Below are 20319 nucleotides of genomic sequence, written 5' to 3'. Positions count from 1 at the left end.
CACTTGAGTCCAGGAATCTGAGATTGCAGTGAGCCATGGTGACACCACTGCACTCTATCCCTGGGTAACAGAGTAAGAACTTGCCTCTTAAAAAAAAAAAAAAAAAAACTCAGATGACTTTTATTCACATTGTACTTTGAGAATCACCAGCATCCAATTGCATGCCTTATCTGACTGTGAGTATGTTATCTTTGAGTTATGACAAAGATTGTGATATCAAATGTTTTTCTTTTCTTTTCTTTTCTTTTCTTTTCTTTTCTTTCTTTCTTTCTTTCTTTTTTTTTTTTTTGAGACAGAGTCTCACTGTGTTGCCCTCAGCAGCTGTGGCATCACAGCTCACAGCAACCTCCAACTCTTGGGCTTAAGTGATTCTCTTGCCTCAGTCTCCCATGTAGCTGGGACTACAGGCACCTGCCACAATGCCCAGCTATTTTTTGGTTGTAGTTGTCATTGTTGTTTGGCAGGCATGGGCTGGACTTAAGCCTGCCAGCTTCAGTGTATGTGGCTGGCACCCTACTTGCTGAGGCACAGGTGCTGAACTGATATCAAATGTTTTAATGGTTTAAGAATGAGGACTCTGGGGTCACAATGCTCAGTTTGAATCTTGTTTTCATCAAAGTAAGTAATAGGCCTTGGGCAAGTTATCTAATCTTGTGCCTCAATTTTGTGTTTTGAATAATAGAGATAATACAGCTATTTACCTCATAGGGTTGTTGTGAGGCTTAAAATAGTATAAGAAGAGTGGTTGCAACAGTACCTGGCAGAGTTAGGATACAGAAAATAGTACTACTACTAGTTCTGGGTTTTTTTGTTTTTGCAGTATTTTTTGGCCAAGGCTGGGTCTGAACCTACCAACCTACTCCTTTGAGCCACAGGTGCCACCCTCCTTCTAGTTCTGATACAACTACTATAAGGAATGTGGTTGGGCCTACCTGGTTCTAGCGGGAGGTAGTGTCTACCGTGATGGCAGGCTGAGGGTGCAGCCAACCTAGTGAGGACTGATTGAGCTCAGCTAACCAAATGATTCTTTTGAGCTAGACTGATGCAAACTCATAAATATTAATTAGGACAAGATAATCTGATTTTATTTTTTTATTTTTTTGAGACATAGTCTCACTGTGTTGCCCTTGGTAGAGTGCTGTGATGTCACAGTTCACAGCAACCTCAAACTCTTGGGCTTAAGCGATTCTCTTGCCTCAGCCTCCCAAGCAGCTGGAACTATAGGCACCCACCACAATGCCTGGCAATTTTTTTTCTTGCAGTTGTCATTGTTGTTCAGCTGGCCAGGCCAGGTTCGAACCCGCCAGCCTGGGTGTATGTGGCCAGTGCCTTACCTGCTGTGCCACAGGCATCGCCCATAATCTGATTTTAAATTACTGATGACTTATATAAGAGCCAAATAAAGAAACCATTCCTTTGAAACCAAATTAATAGTAATAATCAGCAGTTTGTCATCTCATGAGCATTTGTCATTAGCAATGAAGTTATCTCCATGTAAATTTTGTCTGTGTGCGACGGGAGGGCTGGTTTTTTTCTCTGCAGGGGGAAAGGAGATTCCCCAGAGGCTCGAGCATTGGCCAAGCAGGTGGCCACAGCGCTGCAGAACCTGCAGACCAAGACCAACAGGGCTGTGGCCAACAGCAGACCTGCCAAAGCAGCTGTGCACCTTGAGGGCAAGATCGAGCAAGCACAGCGGTGGATTGATAATCCCACACTGGACGACCGGGGAGTTGGTAAGGGCGTCTGTGTACCTAACCCTCACTGAACTGGTCTCGGAGCAAATAAGCAAGTTGTTGAGAGGGGTCTGTAATTAGGTACAGAAAGGGTTCTTCAACCACTGGTAAGTCTCTTCAATGTGATACCATTTCCAAATGTAGGTAGTACAGTTCCTGTGATTTAATCAAGAAATATTTGAGAACAGGTGATTTTGCTGTGGGCCAATAGGCCTTTATGCTGACCTGAAGCTGAACTAGATATTGCCTATGTATGTATCATTCTTTAGCATCTCTGTTATTACTGTCCTTGCAAAGAATAGAATTTTTGAAAATAAGTAAAAGGCAATAACTACCATGGTTATTTATTTCAGTTGTGGGAGCTCTAACACATAGTCACCTGTGGAATTTATAACCTAAAATTTTGATGTTGGGGAGACTTTAGGAGGAGGTCTATAAGAATTAAGGTCATTTTATGATAGCAGGCCTGCTAACCCTGAAAGATCTATTTACTTCATTTGCTATATCCATTAGATAAAAAGGTAAATTTTTTAATAAGTGGTACCCAGAGTCGTGAGGGGTTGGGGAATTGACCGGATGTAGGATTTACTTGTGGAGCAATAAATTCGTACAAACTTTCTAAATTTGGTATTATAGGTCAAGTGCTTTTATTTTTATTTTTTTTTTGCAGTTTTTTTTTTTGGCCAGGGCTGGGTTTGAACCTGCCACCTCTGGTATATGGGGCTGGCACCCTACTGCTTGAGCCACAGGCACTGCCCATGTCAAGTGCTTTTAAAAAGCTTATGCTCATTGACTCAGCAATTTGACTTTAAAGGCTTTTTTAAAAAAAATAATTACATATGTTTCCAAAGAATTAAATAGAAGAATATATATACACAGTTTAAATGTTTAATAATAAGTAAATGGTGAAATGATTATGGTTAATATGATAAAATATTACATAGATTTTTAGATCATGATTTTTAAAGATATTTAAGTAGAAAAATTAAAAGAATTAAAGTGTTAAATAAAAAGAATCAGTAGCTGGGCATTGTGGCAGGCGCCTGTAGTCCCAGCTACTTGGGAGGCTGAGGCAAAAGAATCGCCCAAGAGTTTGAGGTTGCTGTGAGCTGTGATGCTGTGGCACTCTACCCAGGGCAACATAGTGAGACTCTGTTTCAAAAAAATTAAAAACAAAAAACAAAACAAACAAAAAGAATCAAGGAATAAAAGTTAATGTATGGCATGATCCCAGTTTTGTGAAATATATGTGTGTATAGGTGTATGGAATGATTGAATAAAAAAGACTGGAAGGAAATGCCTTGACATATTAATCGCCAAGTGATGGAATTATGATGTTTTATATATTATTTATTTTGGTGTGTTTTCCATTTTTTTCTTTTTAGGGAATCTCCTGCACATTAAATGTTCTTATTTTGAAAAAGAAAAAAATTACTAGAATGGCATTTTTGTTGCTTTCTCTGGGTCTGTGTGAATTTCATTGTTTTTTTCTTGGTCTAGGCCAGGCTGCCATCCGGGGGCTTGTGGCCGAAGGGCATCGTCTGGCAAATGTCATGATGGGGCCTTATCGCCAAGATCTTCTTGCCAAGTGTGACCGAGTGGACCAGCTGACGGCCCAGCTGGCTGACCTGGCTGCCAGAGGGGAAGGGGAGAGTCCTCAGGCACGAGCACTTGCATCTCAGCTCCAAGATTCCTTAAAGGTAGAACTCAGGAGCACATGTCATTATAGTGTTTTTGTTGTTGTTTTTTGAAATAAGGTCTTACACATTGCCTAGGCTAGACTGCAGTGGTGTTCTCATAGTTCACTGTAACCTCAAACTCTTGGGCTCAAGTAATCCTCCTGCCTTAGCTGCCTGAGTAGCTGGGACTACAGGCACACATCATAATGCCTGGCTAATTTTTTTTTTTTTTTTGGAGACAGAGTGAAAGAGTCTCACTTATGTCACCCTCAGTAGAGTATTGTGGCATCTCAGCTCACAGCAACCTCAAACTCTTGGGCTCAAGTGATTCTCATGCCTCAGACTCCCAAGTAGCTAGGACTACAGGTGCCCGCCACAACCCCTGGCTATTTTTTTGTTGCCGTTGTCATGTTGTTCAGCAGGCCCGGGCAGGGTTTGAACCTGCCTGCCTTAGTGTATGTGTCCAGGTCCCTAACCACTGAACTCTGTCTGGGCACCGAGGCAAATTTTTCTTTCTCTTTTTTTTTTTTTTGAGACAGAACCTCAAGCTATCACCCTGGGTAGAGTGCTGTGGCATCACAGCTCACAGCAACGTCCAACTCCTGGGCTCAAGTGATTCTCTTGCCTCTGCCTCCCAAGTAGCTGGGACTATAGGCGCCCGCCGGAACGCTGGCTATTTTTTTTGTTGTTGTTGTTGCAGCTGTCACTGTTATTTGGCGGGCTTGGGCTGGATTCGAACCTACCAGCTCAGGTGTATGTGACTGGCGCCTTAGTTGCTTGAGCCACAGGCGCCGAGCCAATTTTTCTGTTTTTTGTAGAAACTGCTGGCTTCAAGTGATCCTCCTGCTTCCTTCTCCCAGAGTGTCATTATACTTTTATGAAAAATAATATTGGGGCGGGAGGGAGTTTTTAAAAATATATAACAATTCTTTGTATCTAGGGAAAGTAAAGAGAGTGTGACCAAGGATGTAAGGAAATCCAGAGCTTATTAGGAAAAGCTCAGCAGTATATGGTCGCACCTAAATTTGTGTTTTCCAAATTTCACTCACTCAAGAATTTTTTTATGATTTTGCTCTATTCACTTGCCACTTGTACTTTTATTTAGTCATTATTTTTCTTAAAATGGACTCATGGGGCAGCACCTGTGGCTCAGTGGGTAGGGTGCCAGCCCCATATACCAAGGGTGGCAGGTTTGAACTCGACCCCGGCCAAACTGCCGGGCATTTTGGCAGGTGCCTGTAGTCCCAGCTACTCGGGATGCTGAGGCAAGAGAATCGCTTAAGCCCAGGAATTGGAAGTTGCTGTGAGCTGTGACGCTGCGGCACTCTATCAAGAGTGATAGAGTAGGACTCTGTCTCAAAAATAAAATAAAATAAAATGGACTCATGGGACCTTTTTTTTTTTTTTTTTTTTTTTTTTGAGACAGCGTCACTATGTTGCCCTCGGTAGAGTGCCATGGTATTACAGCTCACAGCAACCTCAATCTCTTGGACTTAAGTGATTCTCTTGCCTTAGCTTCCCAAGTAGCTGGGACTATAGGTGCCCACCACAACATCCAGCTGGGTGGGATCCTTTTTAAAACTTAAAATTTAAGAAGAAGGGTGGTGCCTGTGGTGCAGTGTGTAGGGCGCCGGCCCCATATACCAAGGGTGGCAAGGTTTAAACCCGGCCCCGGCCAAACTGCAACAAAAAATAGGCATTGTGGCAGGCACCTGTAGTCCTAGCTGTTGGGGAGGTTGAGGCAAGAAAATCACCTAAGCTGAAGAGCTGGGGGTTGCTGTGAGCTGTGACACCACGGCACTCTACCGAGGGTGACAAAATGAGAGTCTGTCTAAAAAAGAAAAAATAAAATAAAAAATAATTTAAGATGAAAACTTTATAATAATCATGAAGTCATGGGTTTGTTTGGTAAGCTACTTTTTTCTGTTATCCTTTAGAAGAAACACATAATTATTAAAAACAGTTGTCTACATAACATCAAAAATCATCTTAGGTATCATCAGTTTACATGCAACCCATCTTGAGAAACAATCTGGGTGAGAAAAACTTCTTAGTACAAATCCAGAAAACTTGAATTGGACCATGTATGATAACTATGAAAAATAGCTTTTTTGTGGCTACTAAGAATCCTCTCCTTTAGACTCATACTAAGAGATTGTGGCCAAAGGGCATCGCCTGGCAAATGCCATGATGGGCAATCGTAAAGAACTCTTGAGTGAGCAAAATCTGAAAAACACAGATTTAGGTGCAATCACATACTGGTGAGCTTTTTCCTAATAAGCATTATCAAGTATTTTCTAGAAGCTTGTTTTAAAAAAATTCTAATTCTTGATTCCTTTTTCCTTAAGAAAATAAATTGCTTAGAAATTTGATGATACATGTACCAAACAATCCCTACCGTTACTATTGTTGTCATCAGGTCCCACCAGCACCAGGAATGGTGTGGGACTCTCTTTCATCTTGGGGCCTTCCTTGGGCTCAACCCATAATTCTCATATCATTTCATAAAGGCCACCAAGAAAGGTAATGATTGGGTGGAAGAGTCTTTGGGGACATGTGGATCATGCCTTATCTCTTGTACTGGACCACTAACCTCTGAGAGGGCAGAATTCGTAAGTTACAGCTTTTACGGACTAGCTCAGTGCTTTGTACCCAGTCGACACTCAGTACATACTTATGGGTAAAAGAATCACTAATGAATGAAGGTGTCAGCGTTGTTAAGGACATTAGCAGATATGTTCTTGGTATACTTCTGACAATTTTCCTTTTTAAACAATGTTTTCAAGGATCTGAAAGCTCGGATGCAGGAGGCCATGACTCAGGAGGTGTCAGATGTTTTCAGTGATACCACAACTCCCATCAAGCTATTGGCAGTGGCAGCCACTGCCCCTCCCGATGCACCTGGTAGGGAAGAGGTAGGTATGTGATGGCTTCCATTTCCTCTGTCGGCCTGCCCTGTCTGTAAGGTGAGATGTGATTACACTGTACAGGAGGAGCAGTGGTTGGGACATTGTAGATGAAGGGTGAAAGGGAAGAGTAGGAGGGGGAAAGCTGCACCGTCTCCTCTTTTAGTTCCAAAATACACTGGTTAGGAATGTCTTTAGTTGCAAGCAGTAGAAGGAACACCTGACCTGTCAGGTTAAGACAGGGTGATGAAGACAGGGTTTACTTTCATCATAAAGCAAGAAACATGGAAACAGATAGCTATGGCACTGATTCAGCAGCTTAACATCATGAGAACTGGCATTTCTTTTTCTTATTCTTTTCCGTATGCTAGATGGCTGTTGCCACCCAGGCATCCGGTTAAAGTCAGGAAGAAATGAAGGATGGGTGTTCTCGAGTCACAACTGTGCCTTTATTTATTTTTAATTTTAAAAATTAAATTATTTATAAAGGGTACTTCGTTTATTTGTAAGACAGAATTCAGGACAATCTTTTAAATCATTTGATATTATTCTTCTGCTCAAACTCTTCCAATGCTCCTCCTTGTCTGAGGGTAAAACCAGGGTGCTAGCAGTGTCGGTAATGGGATGGTATACCAGCTCTCCAGGAAAACCAGAAACCCTGATTTGTAACATTTGTTGATTTTGATGATCAAAATACTCCCACCATAGCTATTTCAATGTGAAGTCACTGGAAGCAGAACAGGGAAGAGATGAGCATCTTTGATTCTTGGAAGCTGGTGTTTGAGTCTGTACAAGTGGCTTCAGCACAACACTGAATCTGGTCCCTCATCTCCTTCTCTGACCAGGCGTGGTCCCTTCCTTCCTCCTCATTCTCCCCTATCTGTGTTGCCCTCTTTGAGTCGTGTTCCTAGTCTCTCTTCAATAGGTTTCCATGTTCTAATCTGGGCCTTTGCGCTTGTTCTCTCTGATCTTTCCACACATAACTATATCTATTATTCACTCACTTTCTTCTGCCTTCTACTGAAATGTCACTTTTGGGTGACCACCTAACATAGCGACTCCACCCACGGGGATTTCTTAGTCTCCGGATCCTACTTTTTTCTCTTTAGCCTTTATCAACATTTAACACATTCTCCTCATTTTTTGTTTGTCTCCCTCCCATTAGCATGAAAGCTCCACTTTGGCAGGGATTTCATTTTGTCATTGCTTTATTCCTAGTTCCTAGAACAGTGCCTGGCACGTTGTTGGTGCCGAATGAATGAAAGTAAAAGCTTTTCCAGAAATCCTCCAGGAAGGCTAGACCTTGTCCCATGGCCACCTTACCAGCAAAGTAATTTAGGAAAGCAAGTACTTGGTTTTATAGCCTTATTTCTGTTGGCAGCAAAGGAGAAGGGGTTTGGTCAGCTACACAAAATAATGAAGGACTGGTGGGTAGAGGTTTGTGTTATTCTTATTTCCTAATGACTCCAATGGTTTTTCTCTAGCCTAAATTGCTAGGCAGTTAATCTCTTGGTTTCCTTAAGCTGGGCTGATTTGCTGTTTTTTCTTTTTTTGGTGGGGGGGGGGGGGGGGGACAGAGCCTTACTCTGTCACCTGGGGTAGAGTGCTGTGGCACCATCATAGCTCACAGCAGCCTCAAACTCTTGGGCTTGAGCAATTCTTTTGCCTCAGCTTCCTGAGTAGCTGAGACTACAGGCATGTGCCATCACACCCAGTTAGTTTTCCTATTTTTAGTAAAGATGGGCTCTTGCTCTTGCTCAGGCTGGTCTCAAACTCCTGAGCTCAAAGGATCTACCCACCTTGGCCTCTCAGAGTGCTGGGATTACAGGGATGAGCCACTGCACCTGGCCTAATTTGCTATTTTTTCATATCAGACTTCTCAAACTGGTAGATCCAACTATTTGTTGGTCCTTCCCACCTAGATGCTTTAATAGATACGAGGTTGGACAATAAATTCACGAACTTATACCGGTACTAAAAAAGTTCTACATATGTCATTGCTGAGTATCACTATGGACGCCTTTGAAGTATCCACTTGGGAAGCTCTGTATGACACCAGTGCCTAGGCCACCCTTCAAAGTGCTTTTTCTAGTATGAGTTCGCAAACTAAATTGTTACACCTTGTATGATGACATCTCTGATCACCATTCCAGAAAATCAGTTCCAAAATTGCTTTGAAGTGTGGACTGTGCACTGATGTTGGTGCATAGCTTCCTAAGGGTAATACTTCGAAGGTGACCATAGTGATAATTTAACAACAAGGTGTAGCACTTTTTCTAGGATGAATTTGTGAATTTAATTATCTTGGCCTTGTATGTTGTCCTTCTTCTGTTCTCTTGGAAATCTATGAGTCTTTGTTGACTCTTCCCTTCCCCTCATTGTCTCATGGCAATAAGCATCTAAGCCAAGCAATATTGATCTCACAAATATTTCTTGAATCCTTTCTGTTTCCCATCTGTGTTGATACAGCTCCAATTCTGAACCTTGTCCCTGCTGCCTATATGACTACAGAGCTCTGATTCATCTTGGAATCTGTTACTAGGCCACCAGTAAAATCCAAATAAAAATCTGATCATGATACTCTCGTGCTTAAACCCTCCTTTCACATAGGATAAAGCCAGAGCTCTGTGATCTGGCCTCAAATATTCTTTCAATACTTATTTCCTACAAACCCCTGCCTCTCTGATCTTGCTCCAGCAATACCTAGGTGCTCCTGCCATACTCTGTTTTTTCCAGGTCTTTGTTCTTTCTGTCTCTTCTGCCTTTTCTCTTCAAGCTAATTCATTTACCCTTTATCCTATGATTGTTTGCTTTCTAGACAGGGTAAGTGCCTTTACTTTTGCTCCCATAATATCAGTGCTTATTCCTATTGTTTGTACACAGCACACTGTGTTACAAATGTCTGTTGATGGGCCCATTTCATTCACTAGGCTCTGAGCTGCTTAAGATGCAGATATTGTGTCTTACGCATTTTTGTATCTTCAGTACCTATTCCAAGGGTCTGGCATGTAGTAGGCATTTAGTAAAGTTTGGCTGAGTGACAAGAAAAGTAAGTTAAGCTATCAGTTAAATCAGAGGAAGAGCAGATGTGAGATGTGGGATTGAGAAGGTCAACCAAGGTAGACAAAAGCCCTGTAGATCCAGGGTGGGGGAGCCCAGGATACAAGGGACTGAGGCCAAGAGAGAAGAGGACTAGGAGATCAGGGATTTAAGTCAGAGGTTCAGAGCGTTACATGACAAGAAACAAATAGCTGAGTCCAAACAGGAGGCCTAGATGAGGAAAAGACTTGAGAGGATAGACCTAGAACACTGGCAGTGAACTTAGAGCCTGCTAGTAAACTAAGACACTTTTAGCACCTAGAGCCAGCATGGGTCTGCAGGTTGGGTGGACAGACCTTCAGGAGAAGGCGACGGAGGGATGTGTTCTTCCAGGAAGTTTCTAACATGCCGTGTGTGTGTGTGTGTGTGTGTCTTGCCCTAACCCTGACCCAGTGCTGCTCGGTATGCCTTTTCCAAGCATCTGTTCTAACAATGTTATCCAAACAAATGACTCAAGAGCTTTTGTCACTTTAATAAGGTTAAACAGTCCCCTTCATGGGATGCAACTTTGCATAATACCCCTGTTGAAGGAAAAGTTAACTTACTTTTAAAATTTGGGAGCAGAATGAAAAGTTAGGTAGATGTTTTTGCATTTGGGGTTAATAAAATCTGCCATCCTTGCCCTTGTGTTGTGCCTGAGTGTGAGTACTGGCGATTGTTTTTCCCACGAAGGTCAGGGGCAGAGTTTTTACAACATTAATGGTAATGGGATATATGACAGATACTGTTCGGGGCAGGCTAGAGTGCACTTTAGGACTCTGTGTGGATATTCTGGGCTTTTGATGTACCCAGCCACTGATGATAGAGCCTGAAGGGGTTGACTTCTTCACACGAAAGGATAAGCTTTTAAGAATAGGAATGATTTAGTCTTCACATTCTGCAAACTACCTGTTGCTGAGTATACAACAGTGTGTTTTGTACTTATACTTGGTAAGCACTAGTTGAACTAGGACGAAACGGTGCGTCTGTGGATGTGTGCATGTGTTCTGCTTGTGCTAAACCTCTGGAGATCTGCCAAGGCCAAGATTTGGAGTGTGACTGTTGTTTATTAACCAGGGTTTGATTTTATCTCTAAAGTCTTTGAGCACTTACTCTGTTAAAGAGAGAGCCTTTTTCTATGCTGCCTGACCTATTTTATTGAAATAAATTTTCTTGATGTCTTTATTTTTTTCCTCAAGGTATTTGATGAGAGGGCAGCTAACTTTGAAAACCATTCAGGAAGGCTGGGTGCCACAGCAGAGAAGGCGGCTGCTGTCGGTACTGCTAATAAATCAACAGTGGAAGGCATTCAGGCGTCGGTGAAGACGGCCCGAGAGCTCACACCGCAGGTTGGTATGGCTCATTCTTCATTTCAATACTCATCTTACAGTATTCAGTAAAGGAAGTCAATTACAGAACAGTTTCTCTACATTTTTGAACATGTACTGTCAGATGGCATTAAAAAATACATATTCTAGTGTCAAACTTAGTGATCTCTAAGGTTAGGGTTATAGGTAACTTTCTACATTTTCATAATGGTTGACTTTTTTTTTTTTATTAACAATGGCCATATATTATTAATTTTCCAAGTAGGAAAAACTAGTAAATTAATCACCCCCCCTACATACACGTATAATTAGGAAAATATTAGTATAATCTCAAGAAATTAGTTTGTTTTGCTTTTAGAATTTATATCTTTCCCTACATCTCTATGAGGGTATTGTTTAAAACATTCAACTGTTTTGGGCGGCACCTGTGGCTCAAAAGGAGTAGGGCACCAGCCCCATATACTGGAGGTGGTTGGTTCAAACCCAGCCCTGGCCAAAAACTGCCCCCCCCCCCAAAAAAAAAATCAACTGTTTCCATAACTTATTTTCTTTTTCCCACTTAATTCTATAACTGGGGTATCCAATCAGTTGTATAACCAAGGTATAGGTAGTAAGTTTGGAAGCAAAAGAAGATTGGACAGGAATTAAAGGTCAAACATGTGATAGAGTTTCTTAAGAATACCAGCTCCATGTCATTTAGTGTGACATTTGTGTGGTTTTCTTCTATTCAAATTATAGAAGATCCATTATTTTTTTCATTCATTTATTCAGCAGATATAAAATGCCTAAAATGTATTAGGAATTATGCTAGGCTGTGCAAATATGTGATGCTGGCTTGTTTGGGAACTTATGGGGAGAGATGGGACATATTAGTTGTTCAACTTTTGTGTACGTGGTATGTTAACAAAGATTCTCTTGAAAAGTCACTTAGCCAACTTTTAAAAAATATGAACTTATATAACTTAAAAAAAAATCTTCCATAAAGTATCACAAGAATGGAAAAGTAAGTATCCAATGTACTCAATACTTACCTAAAGCCAGCAGACAAACTGATACATGCCCACACAAGAGGAAACAATTCAAAATTCGAGTTGCAGGGAGGAAGGAGGGGCATTGGTGTGCTCCCAACCTAAAGGGCACAATGTAAAGGTATATGGCACACCTCTTGGGTGCAGGACACAACTATAGCCTAACTCAGTGGTTCTCAACCTTCCTAATGCCTTCTAATGCTGTGACCCTTTAATATAGTTCCTCATGTTGTGGTGACCCACAACCATAAAATTGTTTTTGTTGCTACTTCATAACTGTAATTTTGCTACTGTTATGAGTCTTAATGTAAATATCTGATATGCAGGATGTATTTTCATTGTTACAAAGGGGTCGCAACTTACAAGTTGAGAACCACAGGTTGAGAACTGCTGAGTCCTAACTGATCCAAACATTGTAACTTAATCATCTGTACCCTTATATTAATCTGAAATTTGAAAAAACTTCCATAAAACATCAAACATAAAACATAGAATTTATTATAAAACTGAGAATCCTAAAACACACACACACACACACAAAAACTAGGCTTAAGACAATTATGGAAAAGAATGAGGGCTTTGTAGATCTGGACTTGAATCCTCTGTGACCTTAAGGCTTAGTTTCCTCATCTGTAAAATAAAGTTAATTCCTTTCTAGTGGATTGTTTCAAGGATTAAGAGTATGCATATCCAGCCTTTATTTTACCAGATACTAAGTGAATGTTAGTATCTGCTATTTATTGTTGACTAGCCCAGACCTCTAGAAAAAGCCACTTAAAATTTCTGAGTCTTGGCTCGGCACCTGTGGCTGAAGTGGCTAAGGCGCCAGCCACATACACCTAAGGTGGCAGGTTCAAATTCAGCCTGGGCCCGCCAAACAATGATGGCTGCAACCAAAAAATAGCCAGGGGTTGTGGCAGGTGCCTGTGGTCCTAGCTACTTGGGAGGCTGAGGCAGGAGACTCGCTTGAGCCTAGGAGTTGGAGGTTGCTGTGAGCTGTGATGCCACAGCACTCTACCCAGGGGGACAGCTTGAGGCTCTGTCTCAAAAAAAAATTTTTTTTTTCTGAGTCTTGGTTTTTGCAGTTATAAAGTGGAAATATTATTTGTCCTGTTTCTCTCACAGGATTGTTGTGAGCATTCAGTAACAGATGTAAAACACTTGGTAACTATAGACAAGTATTTTTATTATTCCTAAATCAGTTTTGAGTAATTTTTAGTATCTTTTTTAGTGTTGCCTTTATTTTATTTTATTTTAAGATGAGGTCTTAGGTTCTTGCTCTATTGACTGGGCTAGAGAGCCCTGGTGTGACCATTGCTCACTGCTACCTCACACTCCTGGGCTTAAGCGATCCTCCTGCCTCAGCCTCCTTTCTTACTTGCTGGAACTACAGGTGTGCACCACCCTACCTGGCTAATTTTTTCTATTTTTTGTAGAGACAGGGGTCTCATTCTTGCTCAGACTGGTCTCCAACTCCTGGCCTTTAGCAGTCCTCCTGCCTTGGCCTTCCAAAGTGCTAGGATAACAGGCATGAGCCATTGCTCCTGACCCTTAATGCTGCTTTTTAAAATGGAATCAACCCCAAGGATTTAAATATTTGTCAGTACTCTTCTGAAGTATCAAATGAACACTCATTTACTCTGTCACCTTATTACCTCCTTGAAATCTGGCTGTGACAGTAAAATCTTTGTGTGAAGGGCCCATTCCAGGGAACTGTTTATGAGACCAAACCCATAGTGTTCCGCCTGAAAAAAGACCTGCCACTTTTTGGCTTGAGAGCGCCACCTGTAGGTGAAGAGGAGAAAGCTTCGCTTACAGTTTGTATTTTGAATGGGAAGGTGCTCTGGTGTTTAAAGGTTGTTTTTTCACTATCAGGTGGTCTCGGCTGCTCGCATCTTACTTAGGAACCCTGGAAATCAAGCCGCTTATGAACATTTTGAGACCATGAAGAACCAGTGGATTGATAATGTTGAAAAAATGACAGGTAGAGTTTTGAATAAAGTTCTTATTGTCTAATCCGTGAGGAATGAGTTCTAAGAAACTTGAGCGGGACTGGTTATGTGACTCAGCTGTAATTGGATAAAGGGACGGTCATGTGCTCGACAATGTACTTGGCCCTGATTAAGGCTGCTGAGCAGTGGCGGCTTCTCATTCAAGCCTTGCAACTCTGTCAGAAGAGAGACTCTTTGAGTCTCTTTTATTTTAATGCCGCCCTCCTGGTGTGATGTTTATTGTCACAGCTCCTATCTTCTCTTTGAATAGTGTCTTTGCTCAGTCTGATCCAGAGTTTAGTTTCAGAGGTTGGGAGGCGGTGTTTGTGGATACAGTAAGTGTCCCTGTCATTGTCAGTGGGTTCACATTTCAAGGAACTACAATAGCGACCATTTAATACAACTTGTCTCAGAGTGCCCTCCAACTTATCAACTACGTAGTTTTTGTTTTTTTAAAAAAGGAGAAACCAACCACCCACAAACCTGTGTCTGTGCAATTGAAGTGGCACCTCTGAATCCTTTTCCTTCTCTGTGGAGGAAGGGATAGGAGAGACAGGAAGAAATGAGGGCTGTAGGCTTTTCGCTACCCCTGCAGAACCTGCTGTGACGGAGGTCCATAGCAGCCAGAGATGAAAGCAGAGCTGCCGAGGTGTCTGAAGCGAGGTAACAGAAACAAGACGCAGGCTGTTAGGGTTATTGGAATCCTCTGCGTGGCTCATCTTGGGCAACTACAAGCTGCCAACAAGCAACAGATGGCTGGGGAGTGAGACGGGAGGAGAAAGTGCTCTAGCAGATAATGTGGTGGCGATTGATGGTCTCAGTCGCCTTCCTCGTTTCCTCCTGATGTTGCATTTCTGGTTGTCTGTGGTAGATACAAGAAGGCCAGGGACCACGGTTGGTATAAATGCTGTGAGTCCATATGGCCTCTGGGCTATGTCCTCACTTTTTTTCCCCCCCTGCGGTGTTCACCTGGCAGCTTTTGATTGTGTAGGAAGAGCTAAAGGAGAGTTCTGGGTGTTATATTTTCTCATGAAAAACTTGAGTGGACAAGTTCTCTGTTAAAGAGTCTCTGTTCTGCTAAAATTGAAACTAAATTCTATTTTTGTTCCAATAGGGCTGGTGGACGAAGCCATTGATACCAAATCTCTGTTGGATGCTTCCGAAGAAGCAATTAAAAAGGACCTGGACAAGTGTAAGGTAGCCATGGCCAACATTCAGCCTCAGATGCTGGTTGCTGGGGCAACCAGCATTGCTCGTCGGGCCAACCGGATTCTGCTGGTGGCTAAGAGGGAGGTAGAGAACTCTGAGGATCCCAAGTTCCGTGAGGCTGTGAAAGCTGCCTCTGATGAATTGAGCAAAACCATCTCCCCGATGGTAATGGATGCAAAGGCTGTGGCTGGAAACATTTCTGACCCTGGTAAGCAATCATGGCACTCTAGCTCTCCTCAGCTGAGAGGCTGACTCAGGAAAGGTAGAGAATATGTACCCCATGACCACTGCATACACTGTCTGGGAGCAAAAACTACAGACACTTAGTTCAGGAATGCTAGTTAATCTCTTTCTGTCCAAATCTCTGCAGTATCAGCAGGTTTATTCTAAGTTTATTTCTCTCCACCAACTTCTCTCTGCTTTCTTAATGTCATCTGGCTAAAGATTCCTTGCCCTAGTTGATTATTAGTTGGGCAATTTCTCAAAAGACACATGAGAACCATTTTGCCATCCATTTATTTTATGTAACTTGTGTTAAACTTCTCTTGTGCTTTTCTTAAAATACTGTTTTCTCTGTAAATCATTCTCTATTTCTGTCAACTCTGGAGGACTTAAGTTGGGTCTCCTAGGTTCTGCACTAAACAATCTGGTTTTTCTTTAGGTGAATTTTGATATTTTCAGTACTACTAAGGCAGATCATAATTGGAGTCACTTCTTTGGTTGGTGTTGCCTGAATTCCTTCTTGTTTTGAACATCTAATGTTTCTAGTCTCATCTATGAGTAGAAAATAGTCAATGGGAGAAAGTGGGAGGGAGGGGCTGTCCTATTCCTTCCTGGCTCAGACAGACTCTAATATTCTCAATTCAGCATCTCTAAGGACATTCTTGGCCTCGTAATTGGAGTTTCTAATAGTTTGAGAGGATCACTGAATTCTAGGTGACTGGATGCCGTAGCAGCAGCTCCATATAGGGTTAACATGCTGAATGCCAAGTTGAGCAGAAGAGTAGAGAGAAAGGTGAGAAGTCCTATAGGGAATGTGGGCTCAATCTGAAACTCACATCTCCCATGTTCCGAGCTGGCCAGCCTTCTCCCTCAACTGCGTCATCATAGGAGGGTTGCTGCCACCTGAGCCCAAAGCGTTCACACACCCAGGAATCTCTCAGTACTTGTTAGAAAGGCCACTGAGGAACAGCTGGTTTATGACCCTTCCAACTCTGCAGGCCTCAGGGTATTAGCCTTGCTCTACCTCCCTTCCCCTTCAGTCACTGCCTGTGATGCTTACTGGCAGCTTCACATCAGCTTTTGTTAATGGAAACCAGTTCTTCTGCTGGATAGACTGTGCTTTGGGGCACTGACCTACCCAGCTGAAAAGGAGGGTGTCTTGTGTTTAGGCCTGCAAAAGAGCTTCCTGGACTCAGGATATCGGATCCTGGGAGCAGTGGCCAAGGTCAGAGAAGCCTTCCAACCTCAGGAGCCTGACTTCCCGCCTCCTCCACCAGACCTTGAACAACTCCGAGTGAGTAAATTCAGAGATGGGGAGAATTGAGCAATAAGTGGTTGTGACTGTAGCTAGAGAGAGGTAGACTGTTTTAGAGCCTCAGTCACTAGGTGGCTGGCTTTAGCTCTGACTTGAAGCTTAGAGGGAGGCAGAGTTTGATTTTCATTCCTAAATCTAGTGGAGTTATAACCTAGTTCTTATGGAAGGGTGGTCCTGGCCTGCTGTGATGGGGAGTGGCTGGAGCAGAGGAGCTGGCTTTGGTAAGTGTGGATGTCATAAGTGATGAGGTATGAGTTGTTGTAACATACTCTTCACAGTTTGTGGTAAGGAGATGGTACATGTTCCCAGTTGACGATGGTAAAACTGAGCAGTCTTGTGCGGGTTCTTGACTTGACTTGATTATTTATTTATTTTTTAATTTAATTATTTTTTGAGATAGAGTCTCACTTAGTCACCTTGGGATAGAGTGCTGAGAAACTCTTGGGCTCAAGTGATTCTCAAACAGCAACCTCAAACTCTTGGGCTCAAGCGATTGTCTTGGCTCAGTCATGACTTTTAGAGTCAGGATCTTAGAAGGCATTTGGTGTAGCTACCCACCAAATGTAGCTACCCTGAGTAGCTGGGACTACAGGCGCCCGCCACAACGCTCACCTATTTATTTTTAGAGAAGGGGTCTCACTCTTCCTCATGCTGGTCTAGAACTCCTGAGCTCAGGCTATCCACCTGCCTTGGCCTCCCAGCGTGCTTAGAATTACAGGTGTGAGCCTCTGGCCTGACATTTTAGTAACAAAAGTAATGCATGCTTCAAATACATTTTTTCCCCAGATATAATTTAAAATCTTTTGGTACCTCCTCCCACCACAAAGTACCATGAATATATTTTTCCATGGTGTATGAAGAGGCTAGCTGGGCAATACCTTGCAGATATAAATCCTAAAAACAGAAATAGTGATTATTTTTAGACAGTTACTCCAACAAACAGTAGTAGAAACACCTTGACCATATCAAGGCAATAATTTGATTTACTCTCTTGATATTTTTTCCATATTTAATGTTATGGTAGTATAAGGTGTTAGGTTTCTAAGTTGCTTGAGGACAAAATTGGGTCATCACACATATAGCTAAGGAAGGGTACTTCTCAAGCCTCCAAAAGTTTCCTTTTATTCTTAACAGCTGGGCTCTTGGTGGGTGGTTAGAGCAAGGCTATTCCTGGGGAATCCCTTTTTATATGATCAATAGTCATGACATTTAGAGTAAGGATCTCGGTGGGCATTTGGTGTAGCAACCCACCGTTCACAGATGAGGACCCTGAGGCCACAGGGAGAAGTTACTTGCCTCTGCAGTTGCTCTGTGTTCTAGAACCAGGACCAGAACGTCTATCTTCTGTGGGGATGTTTTCAGAATCCTTGACCCAGTAAGGCTATACATGCCTCCCTGGGATATGACCAGAATAGCAGCTGCTAGGTTTTTGTGGAGAAAAAAATGAAGAAAACATGCTTCTGTTGAGACTGAAGCGGGTGGTCCTTGCTGCTCGGTGTGGGTGGAGTGAAAGTGGGTGGCTTTTCTAGGGATGCTTTTTAGAGGAAAGGAAAGAATTCTAGGTGGGCAGTTTCTAGGGGGGAGTAGTTTCTAGGGCTTTGCTTACAACCTACTTATTGTCTTTTTTAGCTTACCGATGAGCTTGCTCCTCCAAAACCACCTCTGCCTGAGGGTGAAGTCCCTCCGCCCAGGCCCCCACCCCCAGAGGAGAAGGATGAAGAGTTCCCGGAGCAGAAAGCCGGGGAGGTGATTAACCAGCCCATGATGATGGCGGCCAGGCAGCTCCACGATGAAGCTCGCAAATGGTCCAGCAAGGTAAGTAGTGAAGCGTTCCTTGTTGAGGAAGGATGTCTTCTCAGGTGGAGAACCACCAACACAGCCCAGGAAGGAGAATCTGTCTGCAGCCGCCTTCTCCCTCTGCTTTGGTTCCTACGTTGCCGTATAGCATGTTCTTCTGCGCTTTAGTGAGAGGGTTTTTGGTGCTTGATGATTTCTCCTCACAGCAAAAGTGAGAGCTAGGACGCCTGTGGTGTGAGAAGAGGGCTTCTTTCCTCTTTGCTCATTAGCTTGTCAGCTGCCCTGACCCAGGATATGTGGGGGCTCTTAGAAATTGCTTCTCTTTCTTGGGATTGCTGAATGTTTTTAGGTGCTGTGCTGCTTATTATCAGAGCTCCAAACATGAAAGTGTCTTCTGCAGGCTCTGCTGCTGGAAGAAATGTTTGCATTTTCTGTTTTGTCACTGAAGCAGGTATATTGGTGTCTTAGAAGCCATGTGCTTTGTCCTTCCTCACAATCCTCTTACCTCTCCACTAAGCTCCAGGCTAACTCCAGTTTAGCAGATCTGAGGGTGTAAATATTAATGTGCTTGGTGAAAATTTGATTGCTGCAGCAGTCATGACCCATGAATGAATTTTGCCTATTTCCCCCTAAATGATGAAAAGTGAGTGGTCGCTGTTCTGGGTAAGAACAAAATATTACTGTTGACCTTGCCGTGAACTATAGTTCTAACTCAATCCTAAACTGCTTCTAGATCTTTATTCCCACCATTTGCCTTTATTCTTTTCATAGCCTCAATGCATTCAAGCTCTTGTATTGATTATACTTCCTCAGGGACCTCTCACACCTGCAGCTGGTCAAGGATTGTTTTCAGGCTGGGAAATTCACCTTGATTTTTAACTCTTGTGTTTTTCTGAACTGCTAGCTGAAAGCCTGGGTTCTTAGAAGGAATGGAGACTTGGCTGGTGTTGGACCTGACATGTGGAATTACTTATAATAGCGTCTCTCCAGCTGGGGCAGGCACAGTCCTGGTGACAGTGAAGCTTGGTTTTCCTTAGAGATTTTGAAGGAAATTTAAATTTCATTAGAATGAACCCAGATATATTGTGCAGTGAAACGCAAAATATGAAGATCAGAGGTAAAAGCGGGGGATGCAGACAGCACTGGGCTGCGTATTTGCCTCATTGTGCCTTTTGTGACAAGAAGCCCTTAGCTCTGGCTGTCTTCCGAGATTTGGAGCATCCAGGGTTTGCTGACTCTGAGTTGTGTGAAGTCAGGAGTTCCTCGAACCGTGTGTGTTTTTTGGGGCATGGGGAGTGGAATATGTGTGTATGTATCTGTCAATCTGTCTGTCTTGGTACACTTTGGGATTCTGAATCCTCGCAGCAGTGAGCTGCCTTCTCTTAATAATGATGGAAATAACGTCATTGATGAGTCTTGGTTGAGACAGAACTTCAGGCAAAAGAGCTTTTTTTAGATGGTATCCGAACTCCTTGCAGGCCCTGAATCCTACAAATTCATTATCACCTTTTGGAGACAGACCTCATGTGCAGAAAAAAACTTTCAGGAGTGACAGCAACCTCAAACAAAATTCTACTTTCTCTTGGTTATGAATGTTTGATGTAAAAAAACCCCCGATTTTCACCATTCTTCATCTTATTGGTTAGGCTTTTTTGAGGCAATTCCTTTTGTTTTCTATCCACCTCAGCCTGTTTTTAGCGTCTGTTCCCCTTGCCTCCTCCCCTGGCCTTTTATAATCGCCACCCTGGCACTGAATTCATGTTCTTCCCGTCATGGTTCCTACTCTTTCATGAGTACCAATTTTGGGTTCCTCTGAGCTCAGCTTGTCAGTTGCTAAGTCCATATGTTATGTCTTCTATCTGTGAACTAGATAACTTGAGTTTGAGCTGAGTGAGAATCTGTTTTGCAAAAGGGGAGATTTGGATTGTAGCCAAGGAAAAGCTTTCTGAATTAGTACTAGCAATGTATGCAAGAAGAGAGTCTGGAAGCTCTGTCTCTGAACACCTTGGAGGGGTAGAGAGCTGGTCTGATGT

At 42.7% G+C, this 20319-nt stretch overlaps 1 protein-coding gene across 2 annotated transcripts in view; it reads left to right on the top strand.

The window, feature by feature from the left end:
- The window catches only part of VCL (vinculin), a 150142-nt gene that overhangs the window by 122707 nt on the left and 7116 nt on the right, over nt 1-20319 (top strand). For both annotated transcript variants that reach the window (XM_003783541.3, XM_003783542.3), the window contains exons 11-18: nt 1543-1733; nt 3234-3433; nt 6199-6327; nt 10596-10745; nt 13628-13736; nt 14858-15160; nt 16344-16468; nt 18119-18304. In XM_003783541.3, the coding sequence (XP_003783589.1) occupies nt 1543-1733; nt 3234-3433; nt 6199-6327; nt 10596-10745; nt 13628-13736; nt 14858-15160; nt 16344-16468; nt 18119-18304 (1393 nt within the window). The remainder of the gene's footprint in view (nt 1-1542; nt 1734-3233; nt 3434-6198; nt 6328-10595; nt 10746-13627; nt 13737-14857; nt 15161-16343; nt 16469-18118; nt 18305-20319) is intronic.

Source organism: Otolemur garnettii, unplaced genomic scaffold (assembly GCF_000181295.1).
Source record: "Otolemur garnettii isolate 467f Iridium unplaced genomic scaffold, OtoGar3 scaffold00008, whole genome shotgun sequence".
Classification (NCBI taxonomy): Eukaryota; Metazoa; Chordata; class Mammalia; order Primates; family Galagidae; genus Otolemur; species Otolemur garnettii.
Note: the sequence above shows the minus strand (reverse complement) of the source record. Positions and strands in the feature narration are given on the sequence as shown.